The sequence below is a fragment of the Pantherophis guttatus genome, chromosome 3, assembly GCF_059756535.1.
Source record: "Pantherophis guttatus breed Tessera chromosome 3, ASM5975653v1, whole genome shotgun sequence".
Taxonomy (NCBI): domain Eukaryota; kingdom Metazoa; phylum Chordata; class Lepidosauria; order Squamata; family Colubridae; genus Pantherophis; species Pantherophis guttatus.
In genome coordinates, this window is record NC_142065.1 from 83,096,406 (window position 1) to 83,113,345 (window position 16,940).

At 38.1% G+C, this 16,940-nt stretch overlaps 1 protein-coding gene across 5 annotated transcripts in view; it reads right to left on the reverse strand.

Annotated features, from left to right (window-relative positions):
• PALMD (palmdelphin) overlaps positions 1-16,940 on the reverse strand; it is a 71,314-nt gene that overhangs the window by 32,324 nt on the left and 22,050 nt on the right. For 3 of the 5 annotated variants that reach the window (XM_034437254.3, XM_087889973.1, XM_034437253.3), the window contains exon 2: positions 5,098-5,143. In XM_034437254.3, the coding sequence (XP_034293145.2) occupies positions 5,098-5,143 (46 nt within the window). Of the gene's footprint in view, positions 1-5,097; positions 5,144-5,314; positions 5,381-16,940 lie in introns of those variants that run through there. The other 2 variants (XM_087889975.1, XM_087889974.1) reach the window with 2 other exon arrangements.

The following is a 16,940-nucleotide window of genomic DNA, read 5'->3' on the forward strand; positions in this document are numbered from 1 at the left end:
TTTTCCACATTCAGTTATAGGGAGTTAGTTAATTAAGGTGGAGTCTCAGAATGCTTTAAAATGCTGTCCAGTTTATCTTCAATTGAGCTAAGTTGTCATTTGCTAAAGCTGTTAATGATCTTGTCTGCTATCTCTTGATTGTTTTAGATCAGGGGTCTCCAAACTTGGCAACTTTAAGATTTGTGGACTTCAACTGCCAGAATTTCTCAGCCAGCAAAGCAAAGCTGGCTGAGGAATTCTGGGAGTTGAAGTCCACAAGTCTTAAAGTTGCCAAGTTTAGAGACCCCTGATTTAAATCTTGTATTCTTTTCCTTTTCTTTATAGTAATTTATATTATGAACCAGGAACTCTATTTATTTACCTGTTTTCTGTGCATGGATAAAACAGGAGAAGGCAGGACCTTCTTAGTGGTGGCACCAACATTAAGGATTTTCTTACATGCTGCCTGCTTGTAACAGAAATGTTGAAACAATACTTTCATAATCTAGTCTTCCCTTTCTGACTGGCACGTGATCATTAATGTTTGCTGGCTCTTTCAGTGATATTTTATGCAGTTTTATTATTGTTTTCCTATCTGGTTTTATATCATATTTTACTAACTGGCTATTTTTATTGTTTAATTTTGTACTGAAAAGTACTGTAAGTTGGCTTGCGAGGAGCATATGGATAGAAAAATAACGTGTGATTAACTAAATTAAGAAATAATTAAACCTAACAGTTTCAAATCTTTAGAATTATATTACTGAGATATCATGAAAGTTTTACAGAAAATAGATGAAAAGAAATGGGGCATTACAGAATATCTAATATATTCATTGCATAGAAAAATTGTCCTTTCTGGGACTGTGCTATGGAGGGAAAAAGTTTTGGTGGAAAAAATAACTTTGTCTTAAACAGAAGTAAAGAAGCAGGCATTTTATACAGGTAGTCTTTGATTTACAATAGTTCATTTAGTGACCATTCAAAGTTGCAATGGCACTGAAAAAAAAAGACTTATGGCCATTTTTCACACTTACGAATGTTGCAGCATCCCCATGGTCATGTGATCAAAATTAAAATGGCAATTGGTTCATATTTATGATGATCACAGTGTCTCAGGATAATGTGATCAGCTTTTGTGACTTTCTGACAACCAAAGCCAATGGGGAAACGAGATTCATTTAACAACCATGTTACTAAAGTAACTAAAGTAACTGCATTCACTAACAACTGTGGCAAGAAAGATCGTAAAATGGGGCAAAACTTACTTAACAAATGTCTCACTTAGCAACATAAATTTTGGGCTCAATTGTGGTAAGTCGAGGACTACCTGTAGCATTTCGTGATTTCCAAAGAACCTTGGAAAAAGTATACTATATTGACTTAGTGACATCTGCCTTCATCCCACTGAACGACCTCACCCACAGTTCTCTGCATAGACTGAGGAAGTCACTGTATGTCCATGGAAAGAATCTGCTTTTGAAAACTTCAGAATTCCATTACAAGATAAGTCTTTCCATTTTATTTTTGATAGTTCTTAAATACCTAGTTATAATACATGAAAGATTTCCTAGTAAAATTGCTGTTAATGGTTTGGTTCTGTCATGCATTTATTTTTTCTCTCTATATTTTTTGCCACATGCAGAATATGTCAAGTTTACTCTGATTTCAGGGGAAAAAAAAGAATCTCCCAAGGTCTAAAGATGCTTCTCTGTTTTTTTACAAATATATATTTTTACAAATATATTAACAACATTTAACACACTTAACAACATTTGCTGCCTAAACCACAGGATAAAATGATTTTACCCTTGCAATTTAATATACCGAAGTTAAGAAGATTAGGAGTTTAATCCTTTAATTGCTTTAAACAACCCTAAAATTGTTGATAGGGTACAGTGGTGTCCAGGCAGAGCAGGGGAAATAAAATCAAGATGATGATTATGGTAGCATGAGCCATAAGAGATGGGCGGTATATAAATTTAATATCTCATGTATATGTGTGCCAACATTGGCACATTTAGAGCAGGAATAGTGTGTTGATCATTCTGCTGCATCTTAATTATTATTTTTTTTACACCCTCTTTGTGGATGCTTCTGAAAGGATAGCATCCTTTATCACCCATGAAGCGCAGATGTTGGTTAGAGGGCATTATAAGTGTGTCCTCCAAGACAGAAAAATGCAGAAAGGCAGCCCCTATACCTGCTGCTTCAACTGGTTGTTTCTCTTTATCTCATGATAGAATCTGGCCAGAGGGAAAATTCATTAAGTTGATGGAATAGCTTTAATTACAAAGGGCTGGAAGGTGGGTGAGTTCTATTCCTAAATTAATGATAAATCTCTGAAGAATGTTTCTTGCTGGCAGAGGTAGAATAGAATGAGAGCCTATGTGTGAAACTGTTTTTAAAGTTTGTTTACTATATACACCTCTGCTAAGCAGTCTGAGATAGTACAGTTAATCCAGATTTCAAGAACATCTTGCTTGCCAGTCTTTGAATTACATACTTTCCTTTCTTCCTGATGATGCCACATAAACAGCCTGAGAAAATCCAATGCCTAACTGAATGGGCAGGGGTGGGTTGCCCCCGGTTCGGACCAGTTCGTAAGAACCGGTAGGAAAACTGGTGGGAAGCTCTGCCCAATGACCCCGACGTCATTAGGAAGCTTCTGCACATGTGCGGCCCTGTTGCGGCCCTGTAGTAAAGGTAAGTAGAACCCACCCCTGGGTGGGTCCTACTTACCTTTACTACCGGTTTGCAACAGGGCGAGGTTCGCACCCTAACCCCAACCCCTGGGTGGGTTCTACTTACTTTTACTACCAGTTCGCAACTGGGCTGCGCGCTTCCTGATGATGTCGGGGTCAGTGGGCGGAGCCTCCCGCCGGTTTTACTACCGGTTCTTGCGAACCGGTCCGAACCGGGGGCAACCCACCACTGTGAATGGGTTATCAGAATGAGTTGGTACTTATAAGTGAACTCCCCAATTACCTTTACTTTTCTGAGCAGAATGTTTTTATGAACTATATTGAAAACCTTGTTTTAACAGACTAACGGGGGGAAGCAGGTGTCTGCTATTCGGGAATGTCCATTAAGTACAAAATCATATTATTATGATAGATAGCTCTTACACAAGGGACATAAATTGTATAATTTGTTTCAACTTAGGTTACTTTATGCAAATATTGCATTTTGCATCCTTTGCATAAATGATATAAATTAAGCCTTTGGGGCAATGATATCATTGTAAGAATGACAAACTGCAGAAGAAATTTGCTTTGCTGGGTGCAGAGCCTCTTGTATCAAAATCCCCTAAACTGAGGTTTCATTTATATTTGCAAACAGGGAATTTTGGATTTTCCTTTAAGGGTGGCTGAAGAATTTCTTTGTATACTTGATTGATTGATTGATTGATTGGTTGGTTGATTGATTCATTAGTTCAATTTATATGCCGTCCTTCTCCGGAGACTCAGGGCGGCTTACAATGCATTAAGCAATAGCCTTTATACTTTTGTATATACCTGCTTAGTAGGGCTTTCGGCCCCCCCTAAGCAGTGTTCTTTTTTATACAAAGTCAGTTTATTGCCCCCACAATCTGGGTCCTCATTTTACCTACCTCGAAAGGATGGAAGGCTGAGTCAACCTTGAATTATATATATATATATATATATAATATTGTATATATATATATATATATATATATATTGTATATATCTTTTTAGAAATGCCATTTCAGAACATTTCACCTTTTCCTTTGAAAAGTTTGCCCAACTGTGGACTTTCTATTTGTCATAACATAAAATAAATACATATTCTCACAATTTAATTTCTTTTGGCAACTCCTTGAACTGAATATGGATGGTGGCATACAAATAACAATTAGAATATATACAATTATGCAATTCCTCTAGGGGCAAAATGTACTTTATGATAAAGATGATTTTTTTACACTATTTTATTATCATGGATATGGAAAATCTTTTGGCCCAAAAGAGGCTATGGCAGGCTTGTAAAAAAGTTTGTAAAAGTTATTAGGCTGCATACTTCATAATAATTTGCCTGATTGCTCATTTTTAACTGAGCCTTTTAAGGCATGGTAGTTAGGAAGGAGTTGGGGAAAAGTCGGGTGTGTTCCTTTTCTTTTTAAAGCTTTCCAAATGTTATTTGGAACATTTTTATTCAGCACTAACTACAAAAATGTGTCTGTATTGGGACACCTGGCTAGTAGACAGGTAATAGTTACATCTATTGATCAATGAGAGATTTTTTTATTCATAGATGGAGAAAGAATGGCTGATCTAAGATTGGCTAGCAATTGATAAAGATATGCACAGGGTAAAAGTTAGCTTATTTTTCCTTATTTGGTCCATTTGAAAATTGTTCACTTAGATCTAACCAATTATGTCTTTAAAGAGCAGGCAAAGTCTGTAGACCCTACTTGTCAAAGCACAGGAGTGTGAAGGTCATTTTAGGTCAACAGACACCGGAAGACAATACATTTTGACATTATATTGTCTTCACCTCTGTATCTTCTTCTGATTAACACAACACTGTTGAGGACATTTTCCCACCTGCATAACCACACACGATTGACTTTTAAGGAACAAAATCAAAACCTCCTGACTATAGTATGTATTGACCTGAATTTCACCTCCGCTGTTCTTTAAACAATCACAACCTCAACTACTTTGGTGTTTTCCAGAATTATCCACAAGTACCCCTTCCGCTAGGCAGAAGTCTTCCCTCCCTGGTTATTTACGTTCAAGCTATGGAACTGTCGAATGCCTTCTCTTTTCTAGTTTTCTGTCCTGGTGTCCTTCAAATGCAAAGTTTCTTCAAAGAGTCACTCAAACCTAATGGCAGCATTGCAGAAGCCTGACGTAAAACATAGTGTGACTCGAGCATCTGTTGCATTTGGTGCTGTGGAGCTGTCAGCTCAGATGCTGCCCACTGTAAAGGCAGCTGGGCTAAAGAATTATGCTGATCTTCAAACTGCTGGGCTACACAGTCACGTCAAATAAGAATAGAAAACAAAGAGCTTCTGGGAGTAGAAGACTACATTGCAAGCTGCACTGAGAATGAGAAAGTACAATTTTCTTAGACATGTATGTTCTTACTTACTGTGATGGCCTGAAATCTTTCCTTCAGCAGTTCCTCTTCTTCCATTCTGGAAGTGAAACAAACACACAGGTTGTGAAAGCTACAAAGGAATACCAGGCTCCCGTGTGTAAGAAGTTTTCCAGTTAGATGCTTTGAAAGACAGAGCTCTAATTCCACCAAGGAAGGAAGGAGCCTGACTTAGCTGGAGTGTCTCCGAAGAGAGAGCAAAACTGCTCACATAGACATATACAACAGGGTGTGCTGAAGAGGCAGACGTCCAGAACCCTGGCATCAGTTGACTGACAAGTTTGAAGGCAGAACATAAGCCTTTTCCTTCTGCGGCAGCTGCCAATTCTTTGTTGTAATAATACACACACTTTGCATGCCACAGATTAACTCTGGAGTGCCCAAATATTTTCTTTTCTTCCTATCCCCCAATCAGAACACCAATCTTATTTGCCTGTGGAATTCCTTTTCAGTTTTTGTTTTAATGGGCAAAATAGAAAACTTTGGGCCTTTTTAACCCCTGCTTATCCTTTCATGCTGCTTGAGAGGGTCAGAAAAAAAGAAGAGCAATCATTTCTGTAGCAGACGGCAAGATTTAGTATTTTTTTTAATTTTATTTATTGTTTAAATTTGTATACCGCCCTTCTCCCGAAGGACTCAGGGCAGTGAACAATCAAAATTAGAATACATACAGTGTAAAATTTAAAATAATTTAGAACAGAATTAAATCGAATTGGCTTCCCAAAAATTAAAACCCATTACCCTTAAAATAACCCATTAAAATTTTAAGCCAGCCCAGCTTGCTGAAATAGGAAGGTCTTCAAAGCTTGACGGAAGGTCCGGAGGTCCGGGATCAGTCGTATTCCTGGGGGTAGCTCGTTCCAGAGGGCGGGTGCCCCCACAGAGAAGGCTCTCCCCCTGGGGGTCGTCAGTCAACATTGCTTGACCGACGGCACCCTGAGGAGGCCCTCTCTGTGGGAGTGAATTGGCTGGTGGGAGGTTATCGGTGGCAGAAGGTGGTCTCGTAAATAACCAGGCCCTAAGCCATGGAGCGCTTTAAAGGTGAGAACCAATACCTTGAAGCGCACCCGGAAGACCACCAGAAGCCAGTGCAGCTCGCGCAGGTAAGGTGTCACATGGCAGCGCCATGTCGCCCCCATAATTACCTGCGTGACCGCATTCTGGACCAGCTGGAGCTGGTTTTTTAAAAAAACCTTAATCTTAATGATGCCTAGCAGGGTCTCTACAAGGTGGAAGTGTTCCCATGTTGTCAAAATGAATTTATCAGGCTGAGAAAAAAGTATGCTAAAAATCAATGAGAAACTTGGACTTGAGTAGAACTCTTGTTTAATTCTATCTATAACGGTCTCAGGACACACAGGTAGTCCTTGACTTACAACAGTTTGTTTAGTGACCGTTTGAAGTTACAACGGCACTGAAAAAAAGTGACTTATGAACATTTTTCACACTTTGCAGCATCCCCGTGGTCATGTGATTTACATTCGGACGCTTGACAGCTGACCCACATTTATGACGATTGCAGTGTCCCGGGGTCATGCGATCACCTGTTGCACCCTTCCGTCAAGCAAAGTCAATGGGGAAACCAGATTCACTTAACAACCGTGTTACTAATTTAACAACTGCGGTGATTCACTTAACAAATGTGGTAAGAAAAGTTGTAAAATGGGGCAAAACTCGCTTAACAAGTTTCTCACTTAGCAGCATGAATTTTGGGTTCAACTGTGGTCGTAAGCTGAGGACTACCTGTATACCCAGAAAGAGTTAGTTCTTCTGTCCTCAAAATAGGAGGAAGGACTGTCTAAATTTAATTAAATTTATATACCACCACAAGGGCTCAGTCTTAACTATCTCATTGGCAGTTCCTGAGAATGAAAAAGAACAGCCCCCCCAAAAGAGTGCCATCTTCCTTGCCGGGAAGCCAAGTTTAAATGTCCAAGGGGAATACAAAAGAACGAAAGTGATTTGCTCAAACTATCTGCCAATTTTGAGTCTTTTCAAAGGGCCATTTGATAAACTATTTCTTTTAAAGCTAAACAGGCTGGTGACATTTGGAAGAATGGCTACTATTAGCGCCACCAACCCCCTTCCCGGCTAATGATTCTCAGTCAAAGAGGAAACTCCAACAGGTAGAAGCGGTGGTCTCGTTTTGCATGCACATGACTGGAAGAGCAGGTTAAGCTGAAATCAAAGTCCAGAGCAGCAACAAGTGTGGCCACAGGGCAGATACAGTACATAGTCAAGGTCAGACAAGTTTATAAGTTGTAGGAACCTGCATGGGTAGGTTGCGTCAATCTAACAACACTAAGGCAGGGCAGCACTTACCGTAGTTGGTGAAAGGCAACAAGAATTCCATTAATTGCTCTATCTACTATTCAAATGGTGCACTCCAGGCATGGCCAGTATGGATTGGGCACTATTCTTGTTGTTGATTGGGACACTATTTTTGTGTGCCTCTAAACAGAACCCCCTAAGACTGTTGCCACCACAGCCATCTTCTTCTGGTAAGAAAGGCCATTTCCCGTTTGGCTACTGTTCATAAGTGGCAGCCAAATACTGCTTTATGTATCCTCTCTCTGAACCTGGAAGCTTTCAAGGGTGATCATTTCCTAGAATTCCAGTTTTATGGTGCTACAAGTTCAAGTTTGGAAAACTGGTGCGCTCGTCTGACTTTTGAGATCTATAAGCCAGCCCCTTCCGGTACTTAGTATACCCAGCTAGCCCACCATAAAAGCATTATTTCTCTTAACGAACTTCACAGCATATATGAAGAATAAGCAACCAATGATCTTCAGGGTGATATTGATGACTTAGGAGATTTTCATTTTCTGTAAATTACTGGGTAACTCTGCCTGAAAGGGAGGTTTTAAAAAGTGAACAAAAAATAGAAAATATTGTTGGTGCAATGTATTGTGATATGGTACCATATACAATGCCAAAGATATTAAGCATTTACACGGGGAAACCAGAGCCGGTTTTATTTCTTTAGTACCAACATGGTGTATCCAATAAAATTTTACTTTTGGGAATTCAAGTCTCCCGAGAGTGTTTCCTTGTTTTAGGTTTTCTAATTGGACAGTTGACACAGATTTTTTTTTTTTTTCAAAGTTAGAATTGGATGTTGAATCTCTCAAAACAAGAGTGAACTTTACGGCAACGTCAAAGGTGGCTTTAAACTGTTTTGTTTTGTTTTTTGCTTTAATTTATATTCCGCCCTTTTCCAGAGACTCAGGGCGGCTTATAATGCGTTAAGCAATAGCCTTCATACTTTTGTATATTTATACAAAGTCAGCTTATTGCCCCCTCAAACTGGGTCCTCATTTCACCTACCTTTGAAAGGATGGAAGACTGAGTCAACCTTGAGCCTGGTGAGATTTGAACTTGCAGTAATTGCAAGCAGCAGATGTTAATAACAGTGCTTTAATCCACTGTGCTACCAAGGCTGTACATATATTTGAGAAACAGAGCAAGTTCTTTCTTTTTCTTGTTAAAAGGGCAAGCATTCTAAAAATATACACACAATGCTTGCGAAGCAGGGGGTTGTTTTGTGAACCTTTTATTACAAATCTCTGACAAAAGTGGAATGTGAATTATTTAAGATGTTATATGATATCAGGCATTGTTTCATAGCTTCAGTATTAGGTAACGTTACCTTATGAATTGCTCAAGTATGCAAGGGTGTGGGAACTGGTCAGTATCTTCTTTTTCTTCTTTAAAGTGTGCAGTGAATGTAGCATATGGATCTTATATTTGAATATTTTTAATTCTAAAGAGAAATGAAGAGGGAAACATTTTCTCATTACTGTGTCTACCTGACTTGTCAGCTATGGTTGTGAAGTGGAACTTCCAAATCCTAGTTTAAAGGAATCTCCTGAAAATGTTGTACTTTGGAAATCAGGATGACCTAATTATATTGTAGCTATAACCATATGGAGCAAATATGCCATGTCATCCTTGTGCATTTCTTTCCCAGATTTCTGAGTAGATCAAGTTCATGTCATATGATCTTTATAATTATTTCAATCTTTTGGGTGTTCAGCTTCAAAGGTAAGCTCCTCCTAGCACTGCTGTCTTCTACAATTGTGCTTAATTTGGTTCTTATGCTAGGACAGTTTTAATCCATTATAGATGTTACTTTATTTAATTTATTCCCTGCTTTACAGCTCTGCTGAGCATTCCAGGCAGCTAACAAAATTAAAGGAAACACACATATAAAGAGACATATAATATCTATAAAGAAAATATATAAAATAAAGAACTTATTTTAAATAATGGTAAAATAAATGTGATAGCCATCTAATAAATAGAATTTATGGGAAAGAAATAGGCCTTTAAAGATTGTCTAAATCCTGTTACAGTGGGACAAAATGTATCCATTCAGGAAGTGCTAGGGAGAAACTCTGCAGAAAACCCTTATATATATATATATATATATAAAGTTGGCATCTAACAGGGGAAGCATCTGCAAGAAAATATCTTCTGGCAATACAGGAAAGCATTTGCATAGATTATATAAATGTGTGTGAATATTTAATTTTATTTTTGTGACTTGTCCTTTGGAAAAAGTGCATTACTTATTAATTTATATGGAACATAAATAACAATTGACTTATTGTTATTTATACTTATACTTATCAAAACTAATCTTCTGTACATATGTTTACAATATATTAATAATTAACAAAGTTTATTTAACATTAAAAAAATATGTTTGCAATTAATAAAGAAAAAATGTATAAAGTACTATATCCATATCAAAATCTCTAATTGTCCAGTTGGGACTCACAGTATGTACCCTGTTTCCCCCAAAATAAGACCCAATTGGAAAATAATTTAACAAGCATGATTTTTCAGGATGCTTGTAATATAAGCCCTACCCCCAAAATAAGCCCCAGTTAAAATTGTCAGCCAGATGGGTGCATTTAGTACTGTATTTCCCCCAAAATAAGACCTAACCAGAAAATAAGCCCTAATGCATCTTTTGGAGCAAAAATTAAAAATTAAGAGCCTTGGTGGCGCAGCAGACTAAAGCACTGTTAAGTAACACCAGCTGCCTGCAATTACTACAAGTTCAAATCTCACCAAGCTCAAGGTTGACTCAGCCTTCCATCCTTTCGAGGTAGGTAAAATGAGGACCCGGTTTGTGGGGGCAATAAGCTGACTTTGTATAAAAAGAACACTGCGGGGGGGGGGGCGCGAAAGCCCTACTAAGCAGGTATATACAAAAGTATGAAGGCTATTGCTTAACGCATTGTAAGCCACCCTGAGTCTCCAGAAAAGGGCAGCATATAAATCGAGCCAATTAATTAATTAATTAATTAATTAAGATTAGACCCAGTTTTAGTTTTGGGGAAATGTAATAAAACAGAAATTCTTCAGGCCGTTAGTGGGTTAATAGTATCCTTCCAAATTTATAGTATCATTTCTAATATAAAAATATGCAATTCCAATTTTTATCATCCTATTGCTTGCCAAATCATTGATATATACTCTAATGCAAAAGAACATGACTGTCTACAAAACCCAGTATTTTTCTAGAATAAATTTAAAATTTGACAGATTTAATTGCAAAATGTTGACTGAAACATGAAATCAATTTACAACTTGCAGCTTTTTGTTTTTCCTCTAATTAAGGTTTAGAGAATCAACAGAATGTTATTTCTCCAAAATGATTTTTTTTTCTCCAAAGAAAGATCATGCAATGACCTAAGTTAAAATTCTTTTTGCAATATCTTACAAAGAACTTTTCAATAACAGGCCACATTTGTCTGCTCTGTAACTTGATGCCTAAACTTGTGGCTTATTGAACAATGTGCCAACCAAACAGCTGACATTTTATCTTTCAAATCTTTTTAAAGCATTTGGACCTTCCGGTTTTGTCTTCCCTAAACTTTCTCTGAATACATCTAAGATAAAGGTTCAATTTTTGCAACAACCACCCACAAAAGAATGTGGACTGACCTGTTAAAGTTTAGCAAGAAGATTATTTATTTGTGTCAACTTTCCCTTTATGAGACTGCATTGTTGATTATATAGCAATTCAGTGTTGGCTCACCTCCATGATGCCCCTTCTATCCTTCACTTTATTTCTGATAATTATAAATGTATAGTTTAGAGTTTTAAACATTTAGTAAGATTGTTATCATCTTTTCTTACCCATGTTTCTACTTCTTCCATATAGTTTGGCACAGTAATGACACAATGCTTGAGGCTTTTAAGAATCACTGCATTAAGGTGTTTTTTCTTCTTCACAAGATCTTATTAAAGTAGATTCCTTTATGGTTATTTTTTTAGATGACTGATGCCACTAAAAGTAAGCAATCTGCTCTTACATTTTAACCCACTTTTGCAACAACCAGTTGTAGGCAAATATTGGTTCTGGGTGTGATGGATGCAGATGTAGCAATACAAGGCTTGGAGACATAACATCTGGCCTAATGAAGATTTGCTTCTGGAGACCCTCCCCTTTGATCTCTTTATTTCATTCCACGGATTGTAAAGGTATGTTATGTAGCTGTTTGCCAGTGCTTTACCACGGAGGCAGGGGTGAAATGCTCCCAGTTTGGACCGGTTCGGCTGAATTGGTAGCGATGGCGGCTGGTGGTTTGGAGAACTGGTAGCGATGGTGGTACGAGGCTCAGCCCACCTGCCCGATCGTTCTTACTTCTTAGTTTTAACCAGGAAGTAACCTGTTTTTTACCGTCTGCGCATGCACAGAAGGGTTTGAGCATGCGCAGAGGGTCCACACCCGCATGTGATGTGCACGCGTGCACTTCCAAACCGGTTGGGAAGGTAAGTAGATTTCACCCCTGCACGGAGGATATTGAAATAACTATATTAAGAACTGACTGGGGATTGTGAAGATTGAATGATTATTTTTTGCATTTAAAAAATATCATATGAGCCTTGCATGATGAAAACAACAACTGGAAACAAATATAGATACGCTCTTGTTCTCAGGATTTTGTTCCAAAAAGGCAATCTTAAATAAATGTACAGTTGAGGAACTGCATCAGCTGCTGTTGCTTCATCCGTAGCTTTTGACGTGTTCTAAAATGGTGCTTCACCAAATTGCAATAGCTCTACCGGTAGAACACACCCTGATCTGGATTTTAAATTGGAGGCATATTTCACTATGCTATATTCCCTGGATTAATACATGGTGAGAGAAGGCAAGAGTTCCCTGCCTAGTTTCTGTTTGGGAGGCAAAAAGAAAACTGAAAATAGTGACTCATTAAAAAAAAAAAAAAACACTGACAGCCTCCTCTGAAGGCTTATCACTCTTCTACATTTTCTCTGTATTTTCAGCAAGATCGGATGGAAGAAACACTAGAACTATGGCTCCTACAAAGTTGGTCAGACAATTTTCATGCAATGGCATTCCCGCCAAGGGTTGGAGGTTAGAACTTTATGTAAGACACCACTAAATAAATATATCATTTTACAGATGCCTCGCATTTCTGAAATTATTTTTCTAAAATATATCATTGTTCAACGGCAGAGAGGATACATAGTTCTTGAATGTCATTGTTGTCATTCTTATGTTCTCAGAAAGAATAACATTCCTTGGCCACACCACTGAAGCTTGTCAGTGGGGTTTAGCGTTATGCATTATGTTTAACTTCATTTCACTTAACCCGGGGTATAAATATGTATCAATCTTTTATTTAACTCGATGTATAAATCTATTTCAGATTAAATACCTTTCTGGATATTATGTTTTCCAGAGTGGCATTGCTTTTTAAAATTGCATTCTCTCCCTCTCTCTCTTTTTTAAATATCCATCTGCTTTCAACAGCTTTCCTACATCTCCTTGGAAGATCTATCTATCCCTTTTAGGAGCAAGGTTGCCCACACAAATTGTTAAAGAAGTTACAGTTTGAATTTAGCAACAGGAAAGTGGGTTCCCAAAAGCAATTTAATGGCTAGGTTCTTTGCTAAAAATAACACTGAAAACCACCAGGGCAAAATTCTTGTTTACATTCGCTCAAAGGAGGTCATTCTGGTGACAATATTCTAGTATAAAGGGAGATCATTTGCCGGGTTCCAGATGATTTGATGTAGAAATTCCTCAAGTCACATAAGTATGCTTGGTAATAAGGGCTAATGGGAGTTGTAGTTAAGACTTTGGGAGTATGTTGTATATGCGCTGCTATTCTTGAACCACTGGTTTCAGATTAGGAAAGGAGAGACCTGGATCCAAAATCTCATTTAGTAACTTCGTACAGGTTACCATTTCTTGGATTACTTTACTGTTGTGATGATTAACTGCTAACAGGGATAAAAGTGAGGGAGAGAGCTGCTGCAGTGCCTCAAGCACCTTGGAAGTAATTAACAAAACAAAGCAAAACATTTAGGAGAGGGTCATATCTGTTCTATGCAGAATAGAAGCCTAAATTAGGCTTAATTCAAAGCATTGTGGGAGGTAAAGTGGTAGAAATAAACAGAATAGAAAACTAGAGAAAATCACAAAATACAAAGACCTGAAAAATAGAAGTAAAACAATTGTGGCAAAAGAAAGCCAATAATAAAAGTGCCTTGGGTGCAATCCCAAAATATCTGAAGTAACATCTGCCTATCCCAGGTCCTTGGGAAGGACTCAATAAGGCCAAATCTAGTCTAACTACCTGGCTGATGGGTTGCCCAATCATAATCTCATGAGAACTATCTCAAGAAATATCTGAAATGAAATATCTGAAAGGACGGTGAAGAAGATGCACCAAAGAGACTACAGTGTGAAGATCTACTGAATATCAAAGAGACCAGACTGACCTACAAGAAACGAAGAATAGAAGACAGTCATGACAAAGAAAAGTATTACATGGCCACTACACAAAAAAATAGTAGGCAAAGCAGATAACAGCAAGACTTGGCAATGGCTAAGGGCAGGAAATTTGAAAAAAAGAGAAGGGAGAATTCTGGCTGCACAAGACTAAGCCTTAAAAACAAATGCATACAAAGACACAATTGAGAAGACAGCAACAGACCGCAAATCCCGTCTCTGCAAAGAAGCTGAAGAAACAGTGGACCACCTAGATAGCTGCTGCAAGATGACCACATTAGATTGACTATAAACAAGGGCATGACAAAATAGCAACAATGGCACATTGGAATATCTGCAAGAAATACCCAAGAACTGGTGGGACCACCCATAATCATCATCATCATCTCAGAGCAGTTTTCTTATGAATGCTTTCTGTAGCCTTACACAATAACTTCACATAGAGAAGGTTCAACAGCTGTTCCACTAAGCTTATTTGAAATGCTATAATTTATTGAAATAAGAATTGGATCCCTGCACTGATGCATCCTTTAATTAACCAACATTATCCTGCTGTTACTGTGTCCAGAATTCAGCAGAGAGAAGCTAAGGCCAATAGGAATTCTTTATGGGCCAGTTCTGGACACTTAGTTGGCCTGCTTCAGGCTGAGAGCTGACATGGTTATTATGTGTACTGGTGGAGCTTTATCAGAGACTTCAGGCTGGAGAATGAAAATCAATGAGTAAAAGTTAAAATGAGAACCAGAGGAAAATAAATATAAATCATGGCTGGACAACGTGTGGCTTTTTAGATGTTTCTTAATTACAAGTCAAGGCATTCTTTATCCTAGGGTATGTTGATACAGAGAGATATGATGGATATTGCCTCATGCATTCCAGCTCTTTCTCACTGTGTATTTAGCATGGCCCAGTAAAAATAAAGTAAGGCTAGTTATTTTGGACTGCTTTTATGTTATTCTAGCTTTTTAATACTGCTTTTCCTTTGAGTTCTAGGGAGCATTATATTTATATGATATGACGTTCCTTATGCAGATACAAAAATATCAAAATCGATTAAAAGGTAAGGAAGGAAGGCCTAGTTTCAGATCACAGGGTGGGCATGTAAACATGGAGGATCAGCTGAATGTGCTCATTAATTTATTGCAGACATTTATACTTCAAGGTTAATGCTTGCAGGATCATCAGGCTTGTAGGAACATTGGGGTCCAGAAATTGCATGCATGCCCTGGTCACCAAGACATTTTAAATTAGCTTGTCTCAAGATGGTGCCTTCTAAATGTATTGAGGCAACAGCTGCAAGAAGCCTCTAGCCAATATGTTTCTGGCTATGCTAGTTGGGGATTCTTGAAGTCATCTCTAAAACATCTGGAGGACACCAGATTTACAAGTTTGTGTTAATTCCTTATTAATTTGATCCTGAACGCTTGCAGAGATTATAACCGGTCTTTCTACATATTTCTGTGGTATGTATTAGGCTGTTTGAATTCCCATGATGGTTTATTGTGGTAGAAAGAAAGGAAATACATCATGCCAGCCTGGTCAAAATGTTGCATTGTGTTAATTACCGGATGAGGAGCAATCTTATTTTCTGGGAGAATTGCCAACAGAAATGCCAATGCCAAGAAAAGAGACCCACCAGACAAATGCACACATGGACACATGCACACACATACAGGACAAACTGGCTTGCTTGTGCACTTTTCATAGCAGGAAATGGCAATCAGGCTTTTAATGGGGTGAAAACAATAATGTTCCTTTGCCAAAGGCTTCACATCAGGTTGGGCACTTAAAAATAAACTATAATGCCATTAAAACATAAGCAAGCTAGCATGGTTACATACATACTCAACCACATGCACAGTATTAGAATCTATGTCTCTTAGAAAAGCAATTAGGCCCAGGATATTTGTCAGACCATCTGCAACCAGCAACAGCTCCCCATCGCCCGGTGCGTTCTCACAGGGAGGGCCTACTCAGGCTAGACAGTGTCGACTGGTGATCCCTAGAGGTAGAGCTTTCTCTGTGGGTGCTCCCACCCTCTGGAACCAACTTCCCCTGACCTCCGCACCTTCCGCCGCGACTTAAAGACATGGTTGTTCAGCCTGGACTGTGGGGGTTAACATGTATTTTAACACGTTTTTATTTGGATATTTTATTGTTGTGAGCCACCCTGAGTCCTACGGAGATAGGGCAGCATATAAATCAAATCAAATCAAATAAATAAATACACTTTGATTTGCTCAGGAAACCATCTCATGAATTAATATCTGATTTCTAGATTTTTCAAAAATTGGTTTAGACTAGGAATGCATTTTTCCCTGCTTGGTCCTTGAGTGCCCTGCCCGACCCCAAAAGTGCCAAGGCAAAAACAATTTCATTAAATTAAATTCACATCTTGAATTGATTTGCTCAAAAATCAACTTAATAAAATGTCAATGCTATACAATTATTTTCCAGTTGTTATATACATTAATTTTCTACATTCTCTTTCAAAATTTCAGTTTGTAGTATGGGTTATGTAAGTATGGATTATGTACTCCTGAGTTAGATTAACTGTGGGAGTGCCAAAATTGTTTTGTACACCCAGGGGTACTCAAGGGCGGCACACTTCAAACAAAACATAGAACAACAAAAGATGACATAAGTGTAGAACTAGAAAACCAGTAGTTCAAATGCTGTATTCTAACCCCAATTCTGTTATCTATTACTCCACAGATCCAGTTGGGCAAGTCAAAATTTTGCTTTCAAAACCCAGCAAATGGCACTTGACTAAATCCTTTAAATTAGCTGCTCTCCCCTCTTTTTTCCTTTATCAATTAGCTCTAGTCTTATTTGCCTAAATGTATTCCTAGAGGAGGAAGATCTATTGTCCCATGTCTTTTCTCTTCCTTATCCCAACTAATTATCATTTTTCTCTTATGTATCCTGTAGCTTAATTTTAACAGAGGCTGGTTAAGCCTACACTCCCTCCAAATAACCTCTCTATAGTGAATGGGTCACTGTCATAAGGCCATTTTGCTTCTTCCTTTTTTTCTTTTTCCTTCTCCCTAATATCAGA